The sequence below is a fragment of the Emydura macquarii genome, unplaced genomic scaffold (genome assembly GCF_026122565.2).
Source record: "Emydura macquarii macquarii isolate MOO-44397 ecotype Brisbane River unplaced genomic scaffold, CSIRO-AGI_Emac_v2 contig_374, whole genome shotgun sequence".
NCBI classification, from domain to species: Eukaryota; Metazoa; Chordata; order Testudines; family Chelidae; genus Emydura; species Emydura macquarii.
The window spans coordinates 7,668,199-7,689,192 of NW_027130511.1; the positions used below are offsets into that span (position 1 = coordinate 7,668,199).

The following is a 20,994-nucleotide window of genomic DNA, read 5'->3' on the forward strand; positions in this document are numbered from 1 at the left end:
TAAATGTTCCTCTATCCACTCAGAGCACCCTGCGACTAGCAAATTAATGGCAGTGCTATGCTAGAAATTCACTTCTCAGTTTCCTCTAAAACCAACAACTCCAGCTCCCTCATTGCTTTTGAGACCCGGCTCCACACCCCCGTCGTTTTCAATATCCTGCTAATAGTGGGATGTCAGAGGGAACAGTTTTCTACCTGTAGTGGTCCCAGTGCCACAGAGTAGGAAGGAGATAATCCCTCTCTCTGACATTAGATCTTTGTATCTGCAGCCTAAAATGACACTCCAGCCATATCCCAGTGCAAGTTCCTGTCTAGTTAGGGGGGGTCTGACTAAACAGGTGTCCTGGACCCCTAACAGACCATCATGGAACCAAACTAATCACCCATGTTTCTCATGTTCATACCAGAGAAACAGGCAAAGCTCTGAACCTGCCACATCAGCAAAGATAGTTAAGGTAACACCAATAGCATGAGAAACCAGAGCTGATACTGCTACAGACAGGCAAATAGAGCTGCACATCTGACCCAGCGATCAGAGAAGCCCCCACTACATGAGAGGAGGGAGCCATTTTAGGAGGACACTTCAAGCTATACACCCCTCCTCAACAGCTATCTAAGCCCTAAGACAAAAACAGGCTTGCAGAGTTAATGAATTTATTCCCTTGACAAAAAAGGCCATGAGAGGGACCTAGTGCAGAGAATGCAGTCACAAAAATCTTGCCTTAACTTCCATTATCAGACTGGTGGCAAATGCCCTGGTGCAGGGCCCAGCAGGAGATTCCCCTGTCAGGACTGCTCTTCCCCTGGTGCTTCCAGCTAGTTTTTTGCACCCAGTCAGGGACACATGTTCAAAACCCAGTGCCAGCACATATATGCTCCTGCTCCCCTCCCCCACCCCCATATACCCTGTGTTTAGATCATTTTCCCTTTTTTATTTCTTTAAAACCCATTGCGTTAAATACTTTAATTACAAGTTGTGTAGAGGGTGAGTAATAGATCCTGCAGGGACTAGAAGTGCCCCATACTCACCGATAAATGTGCACGCTATCGTATTAAGGATATGCCCCCACACACCAGCAGCCCTGGGCTAGGATGCACGTTACACACAGTGATCGGGCCCTTTGCCCAGCTGTCTCACAGCAGGGAGCAGGCCAGGACATTGCGGACAGGAAGCCAATGGTTTCACCCATCAGCATTGGGCTGTAATTCAAAGACAACTGCAGGGGGTTGTTCCTTATCCTAACTACTGGTAGGTAGTGGCCTAAACCAAGGGGTGGCTCCTAGGGCCCAGCAGGGAAAAGAGCTGCCTCCCCAGGTAGAGGTTGCTGACCTGGCCCTGCTGGACATCAGACATTCACTCCATGTAGACAAGGCCAGAGAAAGTGAACAAAACCTCAACACAGAAGAGGGAAGGAGCTACTATTTCTGCCTTGCTGCCTGGGAAGAGAGGGGAAAAAGCACCTGAATTCTAATGGATGCCTCTCAGCTGCTAGTCTGAGGAGCAAGAGACAGCAGAGGAAGCAAACAGCCCTGGAAGTGTCCCATTCCCCTGAAATCACCAGAACAGGGAGAGCAGGGGTGTGATCAAACACGGCTATAAAGTCCCCTCGGGGAATCCAGGCTGGCTTTGCAGGGTGAATGAGAATGGGGTGTTTTCAAGCAGCAGGGACACACAACAGCCTTTCTCCTCCCTCCCAATGCTGTGAAGCAAACCTGAACTAGCACATGAGCCGCAGGGGGAGGGCACCCTAGTACAGTAGCAGGCAGGTCCTGCTCCCATCGGTGTGTCAGGCTGGAGGTGAGGTGTGCTCAGATACGTGGGGAAGGAGAAAAAGGCTACACAGGTGGTTCTGGAGAGTCCATGCCATTTTGTAGTTTGCCCAATGTATAACAGCCCAAGGGAGAAACTGAACCATCTTGTGAGAGAACAGGAAAGGAGGTAGGAGCTAACTCCAGGGTTCTCTCCAACACACCTCCTGCCACATGGGAGGGGAGGAGACTGGAATGAACCCCTGCTGGTTCCTGAATGTTCTATATTGCCCTGCTGGTGCTGCGTCCCTGCCCTGGGTGGGTTGTGGCTGTGCTCTAGAGGTCCAGCAGCAGCACACGGGGATCCTCCACTGCGGCCTTGATCTTGCGCAGGAAAGTCACTGCCTCTCTGCCATCAATCAGCCGGTGATCATATGTCAGCGCCACATACATCATGGGCCGCACCTCAACCTGAGTGGGAGAAATTGAGCACGTGAGCTGAGCTCTGCCTCTCCTGTACTGGCTTCCAGACCACTTGAGAAAGAGCCAGCTGTTCCTGCTCTGCATGCCAGGGAGGGGGATAGCACAATCACCTGCTCAGCATTGCTGTATATGGTTCTCCAGGAGAGGAGATACCAGCAGGCTGACTGGGCTCAGCTCCACACCTCACTTCAGTCACACTAAGCATGAGCTCTGGGCGGGGTGGTGCCAGGTACCAGGGCATGCTTTTTTTTTTTTTTTTTTTTTGGGGGGGGGGGGGGGGGAAAGGAAGGTGCGGGTGATGTCCAGCATGAAGACTGCAGTCACCTTCTCCCAACAGCATTAAGGGGATCCAGGAAAGCCACTGCACTCTTCAGTGCTACTCACTGCTCCAACACGGAGGGGTGAGGGCTTGTCTGTTCCCTAAAACCATGGACTGGCACAGTCGCCAACACAATCTGCCCAGACCCTTTACAGGTCCCATCGTGTCCTTCCCAGTAAGTAACTTTGCAAGAGGAAACCCTTCTAGGAGGGCTCCCTTTACCCATCTTGTGCAGCTATGACCAGGGTCCCCCTGCAGCTGGACCCCTCACCTCTGCCAAACTAACTACACTGAACCCAGCCCTTTGGAACCTTCCATGCAGCTGCACCTACTTTGCCTCCAACAGCAACAGGCCGGTCAAAGATGCCATGCATGCCCAGTATGGCCGACTGGGGGGGGTTGATGATGGGCGTCCCAAACAGGGAGCCAAAGACCCCTCCGTTGCTGATTGTGAAGGTGCCCCCATCCATGTCCTCAATGGCCAGCTCATTCTTTCGGGCCTGAAACAAGAAGAACAGGGTCTGAGAAAGCTGCTCAGACCAGAGATTCTTGCTCCTCACTCACTACACTTGTAGTGTGTGGCCACTTCTGAAAACTCCCCACAAGCAACAGGTGCTGGAAAGAACTCCACTTGCCAATTCAGGTTTGCTAGTGCAGCCGTTTAGATTGGATTACTTTAAAATATGGGCCCTGTCCCTTAAATGTTAGGGTTTAGCAAGATGCTGACACCACCTCAGCCAAGAAAGATCATCACATGGGTGAAGAGGAGGGGAGAATGCAGAGACCGAGAGGCAGTGACAAGTTATTAGGCTGTGGTAGTAGAGGAGAAGCTAGTGTGGGGAGGAGACACTGAACCATACGGGAACCTTTCGATATAGTCCCAGTTTTAAACCGCTCCATGTCTCAGATACTGAGAGGTCCATCTGCTGAATCACAGCCATGATGAGACTGACAGACCACATGGGACTGACAGTCACTAAAGTTAGGAGCAGGTTCTTTTCTTCTTCCTCTAGTAGGAAGTAGGAGCACTTGTAAGATTTTACCCTTTACTTTCACCAAGTTCCATCATTTGATTTGTGATAGGATTCTCTTGCCTTGATTTCCAATAAACCTGTGAACTGGAGAATTACCTGCCTCAGAAGAGGTAACCAAGCCCTGGTCTTAAGAGGAGGTAATGGGAGCAGGGGGTCATCTGGAGTCCTAGCCTGCTTTGGACTCTGATTGAACAGAGAAGGACTTAGAGGGGTCTATCCCATAAGGAGTGGTCACAGATAGGGCTGGCCACTAGTACAATGCACAAATGATGCCTAAAGACAAACAGCAAGTTAGAGGGGCCCAAGGTGAACCTTACACGGTGTGAACCCACTTGGGCACAGCCAGCAGTCCCTGCCAGAAATCAATGCTGCCTCTGCCACGGATTGAGCTGGATGCTCATTCCCCTCCTTCTGCGCCCTGCTCAGAAAGCCAGGTGGCCAGCACACACCCTACAGTCTTGTTTCCAGCTCCTGTTACCTTCTCTCCCAGCTCGCTGATGGTTCGCTCAATGTCAGCAAAGTTCATGGTTTCTACATTCCTGATGACAGGGACCACAAGACCCTGTGAGGGAGCAAAGAGCTCAGTCAGACTCAAATGTAGCAGCAAACATGCACTTGAGCAAAAGGGAACCGGGTCTCAGGCAAAGATAGTTACAACTGGACAGGAGAGATGGGAACATGAAGAACCGAGCACGCCATTTACTCTCCCTCCCCGCCCCCAATCTAGGCAGAATCCAGAACTTCAATGTTAGGCAACATCCTGCCTCCCAAACTAGAAACAGCAGCTCCAACATCCGACCTGGGGAGCGACTCCTCTCCTCCCTCCTTCCCCCTACCTTGGATGCATGCAGCAACCCTGCTCAGGGCCAACCATGTCTGATGTGGCGGTATCCGCCTGGGTGCTGTTCAGGGTTTACAGAGACAGTAGTTCAGTACTGCAGGGCAGGCAGCTATCTGCACTGCTTGGTGGGTTGAAGATTGGTCTCTAAACATGAAGCCAGAACACACACTGCTTCCCCCACTCCCCGGTGTGCTCGTGTCAGTGAGGTCAAGACACAAGGGTCTCACCAACTTGAACTTTTCCCAATAACCACCAAGAGATATGGTGGCCTTGCCCCTTGCCAGCTGGGTCAGTGGCTAGCGGCTCTCTCACTGAAGGACCAGACAGTGCTGGGCAGCCAATCTGGGGCATCAGAGTTTCATGTGAGTAGCTTCTGCCACCCCAGAGTGCCATGCTCAGTTTGCTCTGCTAACTGTAAGAACCTGGGCTGCAGTGTGGGCCAAGTAAAGAGCCCACAGGGCATACCCTGGGAGTCGCCACTGCAACGCTGATATCCACATAGTCCCTGTACACCATCTCTTTGGTTGTGTCATCAATCACTAGGACAGAGAGGAAAACAGACAGAATTACACAGAGAAAGCCCAAGAGCCAGGGCTCTGCAATCATGAAGGGCCAGAAGTAGCTGCTGAGCAACAACCACTTGCCCATCTCTAATGCCTGTGCTTTTAAATGTAGTGCCAGGGGAGAGTTAAGTCCCACTGCCTCTTCGGGGGAAGCACCAGCACAGAGGTGAAGATGGCTGGAAAGAGGGGGAGCTGGCTAGGATGAGCTCACTCCCCAGGACATCCATATCTCCACCTCCACCATCCTCTCCCTTCAAAGGTACAACTGATCCCCTGGAGACACCTCTTAAGGGCCTGCCTCCCTCATAGGATAGGCATTCCAATGAAATACAGTAGGGTCTCTCTCTCTGGATGAGCAGCACTGGGTTGGGATACACCTTAATATACACGGCCCCCACCGCCATCAGAATCCTGAAAGCTCTTGTTGGGGGTCACTATGAAGGGACCTTCCCAGCATGCTGGTTCCTACCTGCATAAAAAGCAAGGCTAATTGCGGTCCATAGGTACTCAGCCCTCTCCCCCTTCCCCACCTTTCACATGTGGGAATATATGGATCTCTGGAGCCTTTAGCCTCCTACAGGCTTGGCACATGCTTCAGGAAGCCCATTGACGCTGCACATTAGTAACATAGGCTGGCACACTCACCTGCATTCACGATGGGCTGCTCCTGCAAGGCAAAGGCTGCAGCTTTCACAAAGGCTGACATAAAGCCCAGTTTCATGTTGTGCTTCTTCAGGAAAGCGTCTCTGTGCCGGGCTCTCATCTCCTGGATGTTACTGCAAAAACCCACAACCATTACCACCAGGAATGGAGGGTGAAGGGGAAAAGAGATTACTCATTTCTGCCATAAATGACAGATTTCCTGTTCAACAAACCAGCAACAAATTGGCAAACCTACAAATGATTTTCTATCCCAAATGTGCTGAAAAATTGTGCCCCAAGCTTCACAGACTGGGCAACTTTTAGCTTGTTTCAAGATATCTGCCAGAGAAGATCTTTTAGGACTCAATCCAGAACCACAAATCCAGCAAAACCAGATGAAGCAGCGTAGATCTGCTGCAGTTCCAAGGATGCATTGCCAGGCAGGAATGTACTGTGCCCCAGATCTATCAGCGCTCCAGGGCGCTTGTTACAGACAGCTGAGTCTCTGGCATCACCAGCACTGTGAGATTCTTCAGGGGCTGCCTTGCAATCACTGGGGGATGGGGGACCAGATAGCACAGAGTGTCAGGGGTGAAGGGACAGAGAAGACTCAGTGGCTGAGCAGGACAAAAGGAGCTTCAGTGCTGGTTTCTGGTGCCCTAGCCCACGTGTTGGTGCTCCAAGACCTGGCCCTCTTGCTTGGTGCTGACAGACTGCATGCATGGGAGATTTTGATCCCCCTCGGTAACAGGCCTTCCCCAAATGCCATCGAGATGGCTTGAGCACACAGCACAGTGTCGGCTCTGCTCATCCTGGATCAGGGTATAGGAAACAGCTGTTCCAGTCATAGAAACCGATTACACAAATTGAACTGAGCAGCATAGCCTCTGCTCTGCCCATTCTGGACTAAGACCAGATACTTTGGAATTGCACCCCCCTGCCCTGCCCCCTCCATAGACCATGTGCCTTTGCAGAGGCAGTTTTAGCAGGGGGTGGGAGACTCAATGGGATTAGAATGTTTGTTTTCCTGAGTCTAACCTTGTTTAGGGCTAGGATTACTGCCCAAAGACATTAGGGCCTCCCAAGACACAAGGGCTGCAGAAGCGAGGAGGAGGTTTTCTGAGCAACCTGCTCATTATGGCTTCCTCCTTTCAGACGCTGAGCCCCCTTGGGGAGCAGGAGGCCTCAGTGTAGGCCCTTGCGAGTGGGCAGCATGGCATACAGCTAGAAGGGCAATCAATCCAAACCAGATTACTGGCTGCAACAAGAGCCTGAGGCCAGTGTAAAGCGACACCTCGATTAGCCTCTGAGAGGAGATAAAGCTGCAGCACTTCCCCTCCAATCAAGACTATTTTGCCAACCTTATCGTTCTGAGCCCCAAATATTTACATGTTTTGTCTTAAGAAGCAGAGTAGGATTTCACTGGGCAATTCAATTTGGGCACAATTTCCCTTAATGCACTGAAATCTAAGCTGCCCACCCTCCAAGCCCATTAGTGTGGTTGGCCCATGCAAGCACTCGCCTCCAGTCAAGAGACCCCCACCAACCCAGATGAAAGAGACAGTGGAGGGAGCTGACCATCTTGGAAAGCTGCTCCAGAAGATGCCAGGCCTGCTCACAGTGCAGGGCACTGCTGGTGGGACGCCACTCCTGTAGGGTGAGCTACCTGGACCTTACTTGTCCTGAGGTGACTCACATTCCAGTCTCCCCAGCAGTTACCTTTTGGGCTAAGAGGAAGCAGGAGACTGCTTCATATCTCCAGGAGCCAGAACATAAGCTCCTCCTGCTTTTTCAGCTCAGCACTACTCAGTCCTCAATCAAGAACTTCACAAAAGAGGTGCCAGGTTGCTCCTGTTACCTGTGAGCAGCAGAGACCCCATGGAGTCCCAAGGACCTTTAGTCACACTGGGAAATCAGGATGGCCTGGAAGACACTGCTCAGATGATTGCAATGAGAAACCTGACCACAGGAGCCCCAAAGTAACATTGCCTAACAAACATGCTCAGCAAGCTCTTTGCTGCTGGTTTGGGTGCATTGGGGGAAAGGCCCCACCCTGCTAGGGCAGAAGGGAAGGCATGATCCTCACCTCATATCGATCTCATTGAAGGTGGTCAGCATGGCACATGTATTCTGAGCCTCTTTCAGGCGCTGAGCAATGCGCTGACGCATCCTGTTCATTTTCACCTGGAATTGAAGAGACAGTGAGCAAGGGCAGTCATGGGGTTACTAGAGAGGGGAGATGGGCACAGGAAAACCATTGGGCCCTCAGTCCTCCTGCCTGATAAGCAGCCTGTGTCTTGGGCTGAGCTATTTACTTGATCACTCTAGGCAGGGTGAGATGGACCCATCACCTGTAGTGTAATGGGCCCAGAGAGCTGCCACAAGCTCACTAGACAGGCTTCCCGACTCAGGAAATGGTTTGATAGAAAAACAAAACTGAATCATGACAAAGGCAGAATGCGGCACAGATCTGTGCCCCCCTGAAGCTCTGCGGAAGGGAAAGTTCCTGGGGCAGAGCAAGTGGGTGGGCTAGCGTGAGAACAGCAACCGGCAGAGAAAGCCACAGACCAGTGCTCCTGAGACCAGTTATTCTGTGGGCAGCTCAGCCACATTCCCCTGAGGTTTTACACCTACGGCCCTGGCAGCAGCACTGCCTGATCTCTGCTGAGGACACTTGGGCAGCACAAAGCCACTTGTGCTCAGCCATTACCTAGTGGCAAAACATCACAGCTTGAGACTCCCTTTTCCTGTCTAGAAGCCCTTGCCCCTAAGGAACCTGAGAGCAGGCTCCTCCTTAACCTCACCCTCAAAACAGCCTAGCCCCTTATGGAGCACCTGGGCCAGAGCATTTCCCCACCCACTACAAGCCCTAATTGATCTGTGTGTGAACATTCTCTCCCAACACACCTGAGCATGAGCATACCCAGACAGTTTAGACAGGCTCCTCAGGAGCCAGTCATCACCTCCATTACCCACCAATAAGGCGCTTTGAGAAGCCTGGTCCCCTGAACCTTACCCTATGCTCTGATCTGGCACCTTTGCTGGCCCCTGTCTCCACACCAGGAGCCGCCACTGGAGCTGCAGTCGGCTTCACCGCAGACACTGAGAGCAGAGAATACATATGTCAAGAAGGGATCTTAAAATCGGGTAAGCCAGGCCCTTGTCAACGACAGCTTGATTATAGCACCCCTCCGAGCTCCGTATTCAGCCTACAGGATATGAAAGAAGTGAACCGTGGCTTGTGATTATGGCTGAACTGGAGATCTCAGGCCTGGTGCTTACACGGCAGCAAAGCAAAGAAGCTTCCACCTCAACCTTTGAGATTTGCTTTGCTGCCCTTAACTTTATTTCCTCTCCCACCCAAAGGCAGGGTTTGCAAAAAGAGCACTGAGCCAGGCTGCAGCTCACCAGGTTTGGTATCGATGGGCTGTCTTGACACAGGGGGCACTGGAGGCATTGTAGTGGGGATTGGCTCTGCCGGGGGAGCAACGGCAGCAGCCACCGGCTCTGGTGCAGGAGCTGCAGCAGGAGGGGCCACTGCTGGTTTATCCTTGGCGGGGGCAGCTGAAAGACAAAAGAATAACAATTACAAGTACAGTTGCAGTCTGGAATGGAAGACGGCCATATCCAGGGGCCTCTTGTGCAGACTCTGTCCTGTCCTCACAAGCCCCATCTGGCAGGTTATCAACATTAACCCTTCACAATCCTAGGAGTGCATTTCAGTATTATAAAAACTAGAGGATGCTCCCTCCAGCTCAGGAACAACTACATGGATCCCAGGCTGATGCTGAGGCCTCAAATATTTATGGTACAGTAGTGCTCAGAGTCCCCTATACCACAGGGCAGAGTGTTCCACATGTTAATTATATTTTCATCCTATTTAAATCTGCTTCTTTTAACCTAATTGAATGCTCGTCGTTTTGTATTAAAAGACGGGAGACAGTAACTACTCATATGCCTGCAGGAGACCGACCCTTATCGTATATCCACATTCTTTCTCCACTTATTCTCCTTTTCACCTAGAATCTACTAATCTCCAGCCTATGCACATACAACAGAGGACCCCTCCCCCCATTTCCACTGGATGCCTCTACTCATCCTCATTGTCCTCCTCTATTTCCACTCTCCCTTCCTGGAGAACCCAGGAGCGACATCACTTCAGAGAATAACCATGGTACTGTCTGTCCCCTTCAGAGTGCATCTCAAGATGCAGCATGCACCTCAAAGTGCCACTGCACATTCTCACATTCTATCCCTCCAATGCATGGGTCTTATCACTGCCCAGGAGACGGAATACCAAAGAGATCTGGCTATGAGCTCTTGGGTGGGGAATGCTAAAGGGATTCTAATGTCTCACGTCCACCCCCTCCATCTCCAGGGAGCTGACAAAGTCAGAAAACTCTGCGTTAATTATATTCTCCTGACTTACCTCCAGTTTTCCTGAGTTTGAACAGAGGGGTCCCTCCTTCCACTTTCCCCCCATCGGGTATTAGAAGGGCTTCAATCACACCAGCCGCTGGGGATGGAACCTGCACTGATGTCTGCAGAAAGGAGAGGAGTGAAATCCCTCCTGACCATTGAAAGAGAACAGATATCCAAGTAGGAGAACCCCACCTATAACAGGGGGCATGAAGGGAGACATCCTGTGTCCTAGATTTCACACCACGGTGAGAACCAGAGCTTTGCATTGCTCCTTTCACCTTTTTAAAAAAACTGCAGTGATTTTGAGCCTTTAACAGAAACAAACAGCATAACAGCCTGATCCTTCTGCCTCATTACAGTATGAAATGGGGCTGAAGTACAGGAAGCTATCTTCCTGACAATGACACAGGAAACACAGCTCCCACGGATTCAGGGGAAAACAAGCACTTTAAAATAAAAGTGTTTGAGGAGAATTCTTTTAAAAATTATTCTGGGTAATTTAAGAACTGAAGTGACAAACAAACTAGCCATTTTTCTAAGATCTGAACTTACCCTCCACAGTCTCTGGTTTCTCCTGTATTTAAACAGAAGCAGATGTCCTGAGTCCTGCTATGTAGACTGGAATCCTTGATGGGAAGTATCAGCAAAATAGCAGCCCCCATTGGGAGACACCAGCAACATCAAAGTACCAGAGAGAGGAGAAACTAGCAAGGATTTCACTAATTTAAGATACAGTCAGCATTTATACTAAACTGAAGGTTTTGCACTGTGAAAGGACCAGGGGGCACAGGCAGATTTGTGGAACAGAGACAGGGAAGAGGGAGCAGAAGGGGACCAGCATGGAACACTCCTACCTTGTCTGTTTCAATCTCACACACTACTTCATCCTCTGCCACTGTGTCTCCAACAGCTGAACAATACAAGAACCACTGTGAGCATGGAACTGTGCTCTGGCCTCCCCTTCCACCCACAGCACAGCCTCCCAGCAATCCAGAATTTTCTCACTAGACCCACATGACTTTTCTTGTGTTAAGCTGAAGAAATCTACTGCACACATTCAGGATCTTCCTGATCCTAGTTAAGGTCTCTCTCTCCAGTCTCATCCTTCTACACCATGGACAGAGTGGCCCTTAGACAGGCAGTGATAGTGCCAAGAGTTCCTTGCCCTAGCGGAAAATATAGTTATCACACTGCTGCCTCATTCTCTCCAGGCTGAAAGACGTTAAGAAGCAGAACTTCAGCCAATCAGCTACGAACTGTCCCCAGGACTGCCCCATGGAAGCATGGAAAACCCCAATGGAAGCATGGAAAAAATGCAGCAGCAATGCAAAGCCAATAGGGAGGGAACAACTTCTTACCTTTCTCCCACCTGACATCTCCCTCTGTGACTGATTCTGCAAATGCTGGCGTGTTAACTGTAATCATGTCATCCCCTGTGAGAGGGAGAGGGAGAGAGAGCCTAGCACACATATTCAGAGTTCAATGCACACGCTTAAACACCTCTCAATTTTGGACACTGGGAATTGCCTGGAAAGGGGGCAGCCCAATGATTGTCAGATTAAGTGAGGAAGATGGCCAGCAACATACTGTTTGACAGCTAGACACACAGGAAAGAGATTTTCCCATACACAGGAAGTCACAAAGTGCTGGTAACACACAACACAAGAAAGCCACACACTATAATAGGGCCAAGAGCACAAACCCAACCCCCACTCATGGAGGATAGAGTGAAGCAGGTGGAAAGGTGGATTTAGTTGTGGCTCAGGGCCACATGCACTCCGGTCAGAAGGGAGCAGTCCAACCAGCACCATTGGTTCCGGGCTCTTAGCTACTTACTGCACACTGCTGTGATTCTGAAGCAACGGACGGTGAAGACACTGGAGGTGTTTACTCTGGAAAAAGAGAGAGAGATGAACACAGAATGAAAAAGCCCAGTGTGTGGTCAGCCCAGGCCTCCCAAGGACAGCTGAGTGAGGTGCAGAATTCACACTGATTTGCTCCAATTTCTCCGAAGGCCACTCAGCTGCCCTGATGATGCATACACAGTTGCTCCAAGAGACATTTACATATTGGTTTATGCTGTAGTGACCCTTCTAAGCACTCAAAGAAAACTCAGCAGCCTGCTACCTTTGGGGAGCCTAGAAGTCCAGGGACAACAGGCATTTACAGAATTTGATTCCAAACAAGTACCCCAGTAACGGGTGTGTTAAACAGATCAGCAGACAGACGTCTTGGGGCTTCAGAAGCTGACAAAGAGCTGACAGCAGTCCAATCCCAGACCCTTGGCTAATGCAATAATGATTTGTTTGTCTCTACTTCAGGAGCATCAGCACTACAAGGGGTGCTTCAAGACAGACACTATCACAGACAGCCTGACGGCCACAGCAGTCAGACACTTCTGACATCTCCCTTCAAGGGAAGTTAGACATCCCAAGTGTTCTAAAGAGATGGTGCAGAAGTATCATTCCCATCAAGAGCTAATACATTTGGGAAGCAAGAGTGAACATGCTCTAACACTACCACAGATTCTTGTAATGCAGGCCACACAAATTCAACACACAGGGTCCAGGATGTAATGCTGTGGGCTCCCATGGGAGGGAGGCATGTTGTGTCTGAAAGAAGTACCAAGACCACCCCAGCAGTGCAGGCCTTGTCCTAGTATCACTTACTCCAGAACCATCCTGCTTCTCCTCAAGGAGAATCTGTCTCAAGGTGTTTCCAATAAGTCCCTGCCGAGAGGCCACCACTAAATACCACAGTGATAGGTGCAGTACTAGTAAGAACATGGACAGTTAGATAAATTAATCATCCTCTCCCCCTCACCACTGGCCTCTTAATTCCTTTCTCTTCCATGTCCCAATAGTCAGATCTAACCAGCACATATTTAGGTAACATTCTCAATTCCTGGCCCACAAAAGCCAGAGCGCATGTATTTTGGTGAGACTAGCTCTGAGCCCCTATGATGTGCAGAAGAGTTTATGACAATGAGAGCGGACACCACCAGATACCAGGGCTAGGGCAGCCCCTCCCTTTGACATGCTGCAGCAGGCCTTAGCTTTTCCATGGATACTTACACAAGCTTGCTGCTGTTGGTGTAAGCCAGCCCCTGGCTCCGAGATACACCTGCAAGGTAGAAACCACTTCAACTGAAAACCTCATTATCCTATAGGCAGCTACCCAGCCACACACCACCACAAAGGGGAGGGTTTATAAGGTTAGAAACAACTCAAAGACCCTTCTGAGCATGCTCAGTGGAATCTATTCAGATGTTAACAGCCTAAACAAGGCCCATTGCCATTGCTGCCTATCTTGATTGAACATGGGGCTGCAGCTGGGAGAGGGTGCAGTTGGAGGCTGTACAGAGGCACCTCTATATCAGCTGCCCCACTCAGAGCCTGTCAGAGTGTAACAGCAGCTTTGTTTTCATTTAGATTTCTAACGAAAGAAAAAACACTCCTGCTCTGGGATCTAAGCTCCTTTGGATCAATTTTAAAGGGCACAACATAAACCAGCAGCTGCCCCAGAGCTACAAAATTTAGGAAATGACCAACTAGAGAGAGAGAGAAACTAAACCAAATACCCCCTGGCAAGGATTTTCCCTGGGGACTGCTAAAACTTCATACATGTTGGTATTAGCAACAGAGGGCTCCAAATAAGGATAGGACAAGAGGCCCCTCAATCCCCAAGAGGCACCCACAGGAAAGCCTATGGCCCTGTTCCAGACATGGAAGGCACTGAATTTAACCTGTGGTCCTGTGAGACTCACAGAAGGGAAAATCTCCCATCAAGAAAATTGCTTTCTGAAAAAGCACTGGAGGGGAGGTTTGTTCCCTCCTGAATAATTTCTCAGCATTTCTTAAAACCTGTAGGCCCCACCATGTTCATATGCTCTGTGGTTTGGGGCCAAAGACTAGGCAACCTTTATCACATACTGGAATTTTGACCTTTCTCTCTCCTGAGGTACTGGGTAATTGAGATTGTGGCCTTATTTTAGATTAAGGAGGCTTGGTATAACAATCTGATAACATATTGATTTCCTCAGAGCTATGCAAATACAGAAGGAAGAGATCATTTGACTGGAAAATTATTCTGAGGAGGCAGCTTGCAACTCTGACATTCTGTTTCCTGCTAAAATACATATTACCTTTAAAGATCAAAAGCTTGAGGTTTATGACTATAGACACTGAGTAGCTTTAACTGACGGTCAAAGCAGAACTCGAAAAATGGAAGGGTGGACACGGACTGTGTGGCCCAGAGCAAGAGCTCTTTGTGATCCAGTTCAGGCCAACAGGAAGAGCTCTGAGGAACTTATTCACACTAGATTCTTAAAAAATGTAAACTTTAAGATCACCACCCTCATCTCCAATGACCTTATTAAGGTATTACACTCAATCTCTCTGTAACAGAACCTTTTTCAAAAGTTGCAGCCTGATTGGTTCTCTTGTAGCCTTTAGGAATCTTCAACATAGTTGAATGGACTGGTGATCATTTATACCAGGGGTGTCAAACCCATTTGCTATGGCGGGCCAGATTTGAATTAAATGTACTACAAGTGGGCCATACATACCATAAATCGAAATACTAGGCACTTTTGGAGCACTGTGTCTCGTGCACACAGCACTCCATGCGCTGCTGCCAGAGTACACAGATCTCGTGGCAGCACGCGACATCGTGACATCTCGCAGCATCATACCCTCTGGCGGCAGCGTGCGACATCCCCAAAGAGTACGACGCTGCGAGATGTCACAGCAGCACGCGCTGCCGCCAGGGGCCAGACCAAAAAGGTTGGCGGGCCGTATGTTTGACACCGCTGATTTATACTAACTCATCAGACACCTGTGGAAACACATAGTTTGTTTCGCTTCTGATTTAAATTTGTAACTGACTGTTTCTTTATTAACTGGCTTAATGATGATTTTTGAAGATATATCCGACTCTGATTTCTCCAGTTTATGTCTATTGTCAAGCTCTTGTTAGTTTCTCTTACCTTTGCCTATGCAGTTATGAAATGAAATAAAATACAAGTTGTTAATCCCAAGCAGAAGACTCACCAGATAGAGAGCGTCTCCCCAGAGTACAGTTCCCCTGTCAGAGAGAAGAGGGACACTATCAGAATTGCAAACAAGGGGCAGAACCAGCTCCAGAAGGGACTAAGCTTTCCCCATTCCGGGCTATAGCCTGAACCCAATAGGTGGGAGACAGTTCACATGTCCCAATATGTAAGCATGTTATTACACTACAGCACACTCTAGTTTACGAGAGAGGTGACTAAACAATCTTTCAAATACCGCCCCCTTTGGTTTTCACTACTCCAACATCCTTTTCCATAGAAAAGGGTGTGGGAAGCAAGAAATTAAACTCAGATTCCTTGGCTTCCACCTGCATCTTCTGCTGCTGTTTCCTTGAAAAGGGATGCCTGGAGGTGCTTGACAAGGAATGGGTTCCTAAAAGCCCCAAGCACCTCAGATTTGCCATTGCATGATAAGGCAACCGATAGCAAAGTTAGAATTGCTGGAAGTGGCAACTCCAAATTGTTGGCTCCCATAGCCTGAACAGCTCCAATTTTTGGTGCCCATTTTTTAATTTTTAGTTAAGGAGCCTTTGGATGAAATTCTGGCCCCACTGAATTCAAAGGCAAAACTCCCAATGACTTCAATGATGCCAGAATCTCATACTTTGTAATCTTCCATTTAATCCCCATGAAGCCACGAAAAACGTTCCTAACTCAGTTCAACTTTATTTTAAAAACAAAAACAAATTTCAAGGTGCACTTATATGAGATCCTGGCCTTACTAAGTATTGTAACTTACAATTATATAGAGACTTCCAAACTGGAGCACCCCAAAGCTCCTACAAACTATACACGAGGATCACTTCAACCACCACTCAAATGAAGCCAACTCGGGGATGGGAGATGACTGCTACTCAGTACTTCAGAGCACTACTACTCATTAGTCAAGGAAGGGAATGAAAGAACCCTATTTCAGTTAAATATCAACTTCTGAAGGAGAGGGGAGTTTACAGATGAAACTCTTCAACCTCACCAAGATACATGATATCAGCTATAACTGGGCACTGACTCCTGGACATTATGCATCACATATACATATTTCTGAACAGTCTTATAGATCAGACAACACAAACTGCCAGGATTAATGAGATATTACAGATGCATCAAAATCCACAGGAACTGACACGTTGTAGAATATGGAATATAAATTGAACATTTTATACTGTGAAAAACTGGCAGAATGTAATACAAGGAAACTCAGTCGGGGGTTTTGATGACTGGAGCTCTGCAGCTTTCACAGTTTAGTCAGGAGAACTCCCTGATGGATTTACAGCCTCATGTTACATGGCTCCCTAAACATTCATATAAATATCTAATATACTGAGCAAAGTGAACTCCCTTCTGCTCACTGATGTCTCTCGGGGTACTTTATGACAGGGGTAATCCTAGCATCCCAGTCAGCATCTTTGTGGAGGAACAGGTTGTGTTGTCCCAGATTCTGTAAGTGCAACAGGCTCCTATATGTGCCTGCAGAGACCTTGCACTGCTATGATTCGGCTCACTATAGTGTAGACTTTGGGAAGCCCATGCTACAATGGGTGGCCATGGAAAACCAAATCCCACAGATAGTACTTTCCATGGGAGCTGAGTCTGTGTGTGTTCTAAGAGCTGCCCTATACTCAGGGAAATTCTAAAATGCTCTAGTGCAGCTTTATAACCCCACTCTATAGAACTGAAGTCTTATGTAAGAGGCAGAGGGCCTTACAGTGAGGGAAGAGAACATAGAAACAGACCAACGGTCCATCTAGCCCAGTATCCTGTCTTCTGACAGTGGCAAATGCCAGGTGCTTCAGAGGGAATGAATGAAACAGGCAACCATCCAGTGATCCATCCCCCTGTCATCCAGTCCCAGCTTCTGGCAATCAGGGTCTAGGAACACCGAGAGCATGGGGCTGCATCCCTGACCATCTTGGCTAACAGCCACTGATGGACCTGTCCTCCATGAACTTATCTAATTCTTTTTTGAGCCCTATTAGAGTTTTGGCCTTCACAACATCCCCTGGCAATGAGTTCCATAGGTTGACCATGCGTTGTGTGAAGACAGAGGCGGGAAGCCATTCTAATTCAAGATGTTGAGGATCTCTATACACTGCCCTGAGTTGCTTAGGGCTTTCTTGCTTCTGTCCCTCGGGTAGTATTCCAGAGCACACAGCCAACAGAGTGTGTTTGGTAGGGGAGTCATTCACAGGCAACATCCCATTTCCAGAATAAATCTGCTGGGACTGTATCTACTCTTGGGGGCACTTGGCATTAATGTCTGATCGAACAACTAATGCTGGCACACCCTTCACAGGAAAGAAGGGGCCTGAACAGGAAACAACAGCTTCAGATCTAGCAAGCTGATATTAGCACAATGGGACTCTTAAGAGAGCCAATCTTAACTTGGAAGAGTGAATCACTAACAAAATTTTACTAATACCTTCCCAATTCAAGCTACCAATTTATTTAATCTTACACCCCACCTCCACATAACTTCTCAAGACCATTCAACATGCTGCAATCTGTCTGATACCAGAGGCCCACCTCCTACACCCTACCCTTTAGGGAACTGCCACGCACCAGAGCACGTTCGAAACCCCTCTCTATGGAATACATAAACCCCTAGATGGCTATGGGCATGTTGTGTGTCTGCAAATTCTCTCTACCATCTCCTCATTCCTACTCTGGAAAAAAGTTCCAGTTCAGATATGAACATTGAGAGAACAGAACCATGCAAGGCAAAACCAGTTTCATAGCCCCAAGTGGAACTTGCATTAGACTGAATCTAAAGGATGGACAGCTTTGGAAATGGCATGACAGGGAGATCATAGAAGAGAGGAACCAGTGAAGCAGCAATCAGCTCTGTTAGGAAGGCTGCAGCCCACACATAGGAAGCGGCAGAAAAGCTGCTTACAGCAGAGAAGTCATTGCATTAACAGGCAGTGCCAGCACAACTCATTGCTGCACACAAGAGACCTCTTCCACTTTACTCAATGGTTTCGACAGTCAGTAATTACACATAGCATCAGGTAGGTAAAGACAGGTGCTAAGATGAGATACAGACAGTAATACTGAGTAGATAGAAGATATGGTTACCAAACTGGCAGACTGACTTGTCCTTTAATTCCCTCTTTGATCCCCTACATGCAGTTGCCAACCTCTCCACTAATTAATTTATTACCTTTTTCTGGATGAATCCAAAGGTCTCATTCACCTTGAACTCTGCTGCCTTCAGTGCTGTATACAACACTATCTTTCTTAAGACTCTCTCCTCTGTGAGTTTCTGGGGACCTAACTGCTCAACCACTCCAAAAGTGGCTGTTTTTACTCACTGTTGTGCACAAGTGGCAGTCATGAATCCTCTTCCCCTCTTCCCCCTCACTCACCACTTGCACACTCCTATGATTCCTATGCTGATAGCTCATCTCTCTCTTCCCCAACCCGACGGTGCTGCTTGACTCTTCAACTTCGCTTCCTGCACATCCTATTTCTTCCTCATGTCAAAACCCAAACCTCTTTTCCTTCCCCTTCCTCTGTTTCTGCTGACCACTCCACTATCCTCCGAGTCATTCAAGTCCACAACTTTGAGGTCCAGCACGCCTCACATTAGACTTCCACCAAATCCTGGTGCATCTCCCTCTGAATTTCCAAAATCTGCTTCTTCCTCCCTACTCCCAATGTCAATATTCTTCTTCTATGTCCCTATTCTTTCTTGTCTGGATGACCACCACCTCCTTGACCTCCTTGGCTTTCTCTCCTCTCTGGTATATTCAACCCACTAACCAAAATTATCTTCCTTGCCCAATGCTCTGTTCACCCCTGACCCCAAACACATCCCCCATCTATGGACTTCCTGGCTCGTTCTACATCAAGTACAAATGCCTCGTCCTTACTATCATCTCTCTGCCCTAACTACTTACCCAGTACTGTGGCATTCAATTGCCTCTCCCTTGTCTTCTGCTAAACTTCCACTTACATTTTGCCAACTTCTCCTGCCTTACCAAATCTTCCCACAATACTCCTTTTGGAGCAGAGATCAGTCCTTGTGTGCCTGCAAAGTGTTATGCACACCTAAGGTGCTGTAGAAATTACTAGCATCTCTGGGTAACAATACCAATGGAAGACATAGAAACCAGAGAGAGAGCTGATACAACCAGGGGAAATACCTGTGTACCAAAGGGAATCTGTATTGAGAGAGCCGGATATCAGCAAGTATCAAAAAATCCTGGTATCAGACAGCTATGGAAGTGTTTACAGTTGCATAGGCTATGCCTTTGTGGGATGACCTCCACACAGCAGCACTGCCCCTGTGAACAAAGAGCTGTTCCTGTAACTCCTCCTCAGGAGGGCTCCTCCAGCATTCACAGCTTGTAACAGCTGCAACAGCTGCCTGCCCCCGATATGAGCCACAAGGATTGTGTCAGCCTGCGCTGCATTTGTCCTCTCAGCTCCCTATCAGGGTGAGATTGACGTGGCCCAAAGGGCAATGCTCAGGACCTGCCCCACCCTGCTGGGTCTGCGCACAGATACCCCTCGCCATTTAGGACTCCTGCTTTAGACTGGCAGGTGAACAGGGGGCTGGGGTGTGGGACTTGCGCCAGCCCCAGTCTTCATTCCGGGCCGGTCCCCCGACAGCTCCCCCCCCGCCCCGAGGGATTTGTGGGGGAAGGGATTGTAACCCGCCTCTGTCTTGTCTGCAGTGACCCTGACAGGAGGCCCAGCTAGGGGAGGGGCTGCGGATCACGCTCCCCGGAGGCTGGCGGTGGGCACGGCAGGAAGCCTGCGGGGGCCCCACGGGGAGCGGTCGGTGGGGTGGGGCCGGGCCGGGGTGCCCGCGGGGCCCCACGGGGAGCGGTCGGTGGGGTGGGGCCGGGCCGGGGTGCCCGCGGGGGGGGGGGGTGCGGTCACAGGGGTTTCTCTCCAGGAGGCGGCCCGGGGGCGGGGTGAGCCCGTGACTCGCCCCGTGTCCCGATGCCCTTGGCGCTGCCGCTGCCCCCCGTCCGTCCGTCCGTCCCGCGCCCACGGGTCACCCCCTGCTGCCCCCTCGGGCGGTACCTGCCGGAGGGCGCCGAGCGAGCGGCGGAGCGCCCGGCTCAGACAGCGGGACCGGGACAAGAGCAGCATCGCGGCGGCGGCGACGGCGGGAGGAGCCGGAGGAGGGCAGACACCGGAACCAGGCCCGGCGCAGGCCGGAAGCGGGCCGGGGCGGACCAACCGCGGGTGCAGATGGGGGGAAGGGGAGGCACAGGGGATCATACCAAACACGGAGCCGGGGGAGGGGGGGTGGACAGAGAAACTGAATTACGCTAAAGGGGGCGCAGGACTGAACCACAGGGGCTAAGCTGGTGGGGGCAGAAGGGGATGGGGAGAGGACTAAACTACGCCGAGGGGGTGTGGGGACTGAACTATCCCCATGGGTCCCTCCCTTGAGGTGGTGCCGGGTCACCCTGTTGTTAGTCGCCTGGCAGCGGTGCGGTGCCGGGGGGCAGAGCCATGCCCAGGGCAGGGCCCCGGTGCTGGACACACACGGACGAGCACCCACACCGAGAAGCAGAGCGACACCCGCAGGGGGTGGGGGGATTCCGTGTGTCAATGAATAACTGGCCCCACCCCAGCCACCCCTGTCTGGCTGAGTTCTCGCAGGCCTGGTGTCAGCAGTGGGATGGGAGCAGGATTGGACAGAGGGGCGTGCAGGGGCCTGATGGATCAGTTGAGGGAGGGCAGCGGGGATGTAAGGAGCGGTTTGTGTGAGAAGCGGAGGAGGCTGGCATGGTTGGGGGAGCAGAGGGGGGTTGGGGTCATAATCAGGGTCACAGGTGGATGAATAGGGGAAGGGCAGAGCCATTCAAGTGAGAACATGACGGGGTGACATGAGGGGAGCCCTTACAGAGA

General features: G+C 50.0%; 1 protein-coding gene across 2 annotated transcripts; it reads right to left on the reverse strand.

Moving 5' to 3' along the window:
* Window positions 1-209: 209 nt before the first annotated feature.
* On the reverse strand, window positions 210-20,302 carry DLST (dihydrolipoamide S-succinyltransferase). Of its 2 annotated transcripts, XM_067533197.1 has the most exons (15): window positions 20,158-20,302; window positions 15,104-15,137; window positions 13,127-13,175; window positions 11,889-11,944; window positions 11,411-11,485; window positions 10,907-10,962; window positions 10,060-10,171; window positions 9,039-9,194; window positions 8,647-8,732; window positions 7,717-7,814; window positions 5,634-5,764; window positions 4,891-4,964; window positions 4,063-4,146; window positions 2,883-3,050; window positions 210-2,219 (listed from the first exon to the last, which is right to left on the reverse strand). In XM_067533197.1, exons 1-15 carry the CDS (start codon window positions 20,224-20,226, stop codon window positions 2,085-2,087), a joined length of 1,383 nt encoding a protein of 460 aa, XP_067389298.1. In that variant the 5' UTR covers window positions 20,227-20,302; the 3' UTR covers window positions 210-2,084. The 2 variants fall into 2 exon arrangements, with proteins under 2 accessions (XP_067389298.1, XP_067389305.1); XM_067533204.1 differs by lacking the exon at window positions 13,127-13,175 and having other exon boundaries at window positions 20,158-20,258.
* Window positions 20,303-20,994: the final 692 nt, after the last annotated feature.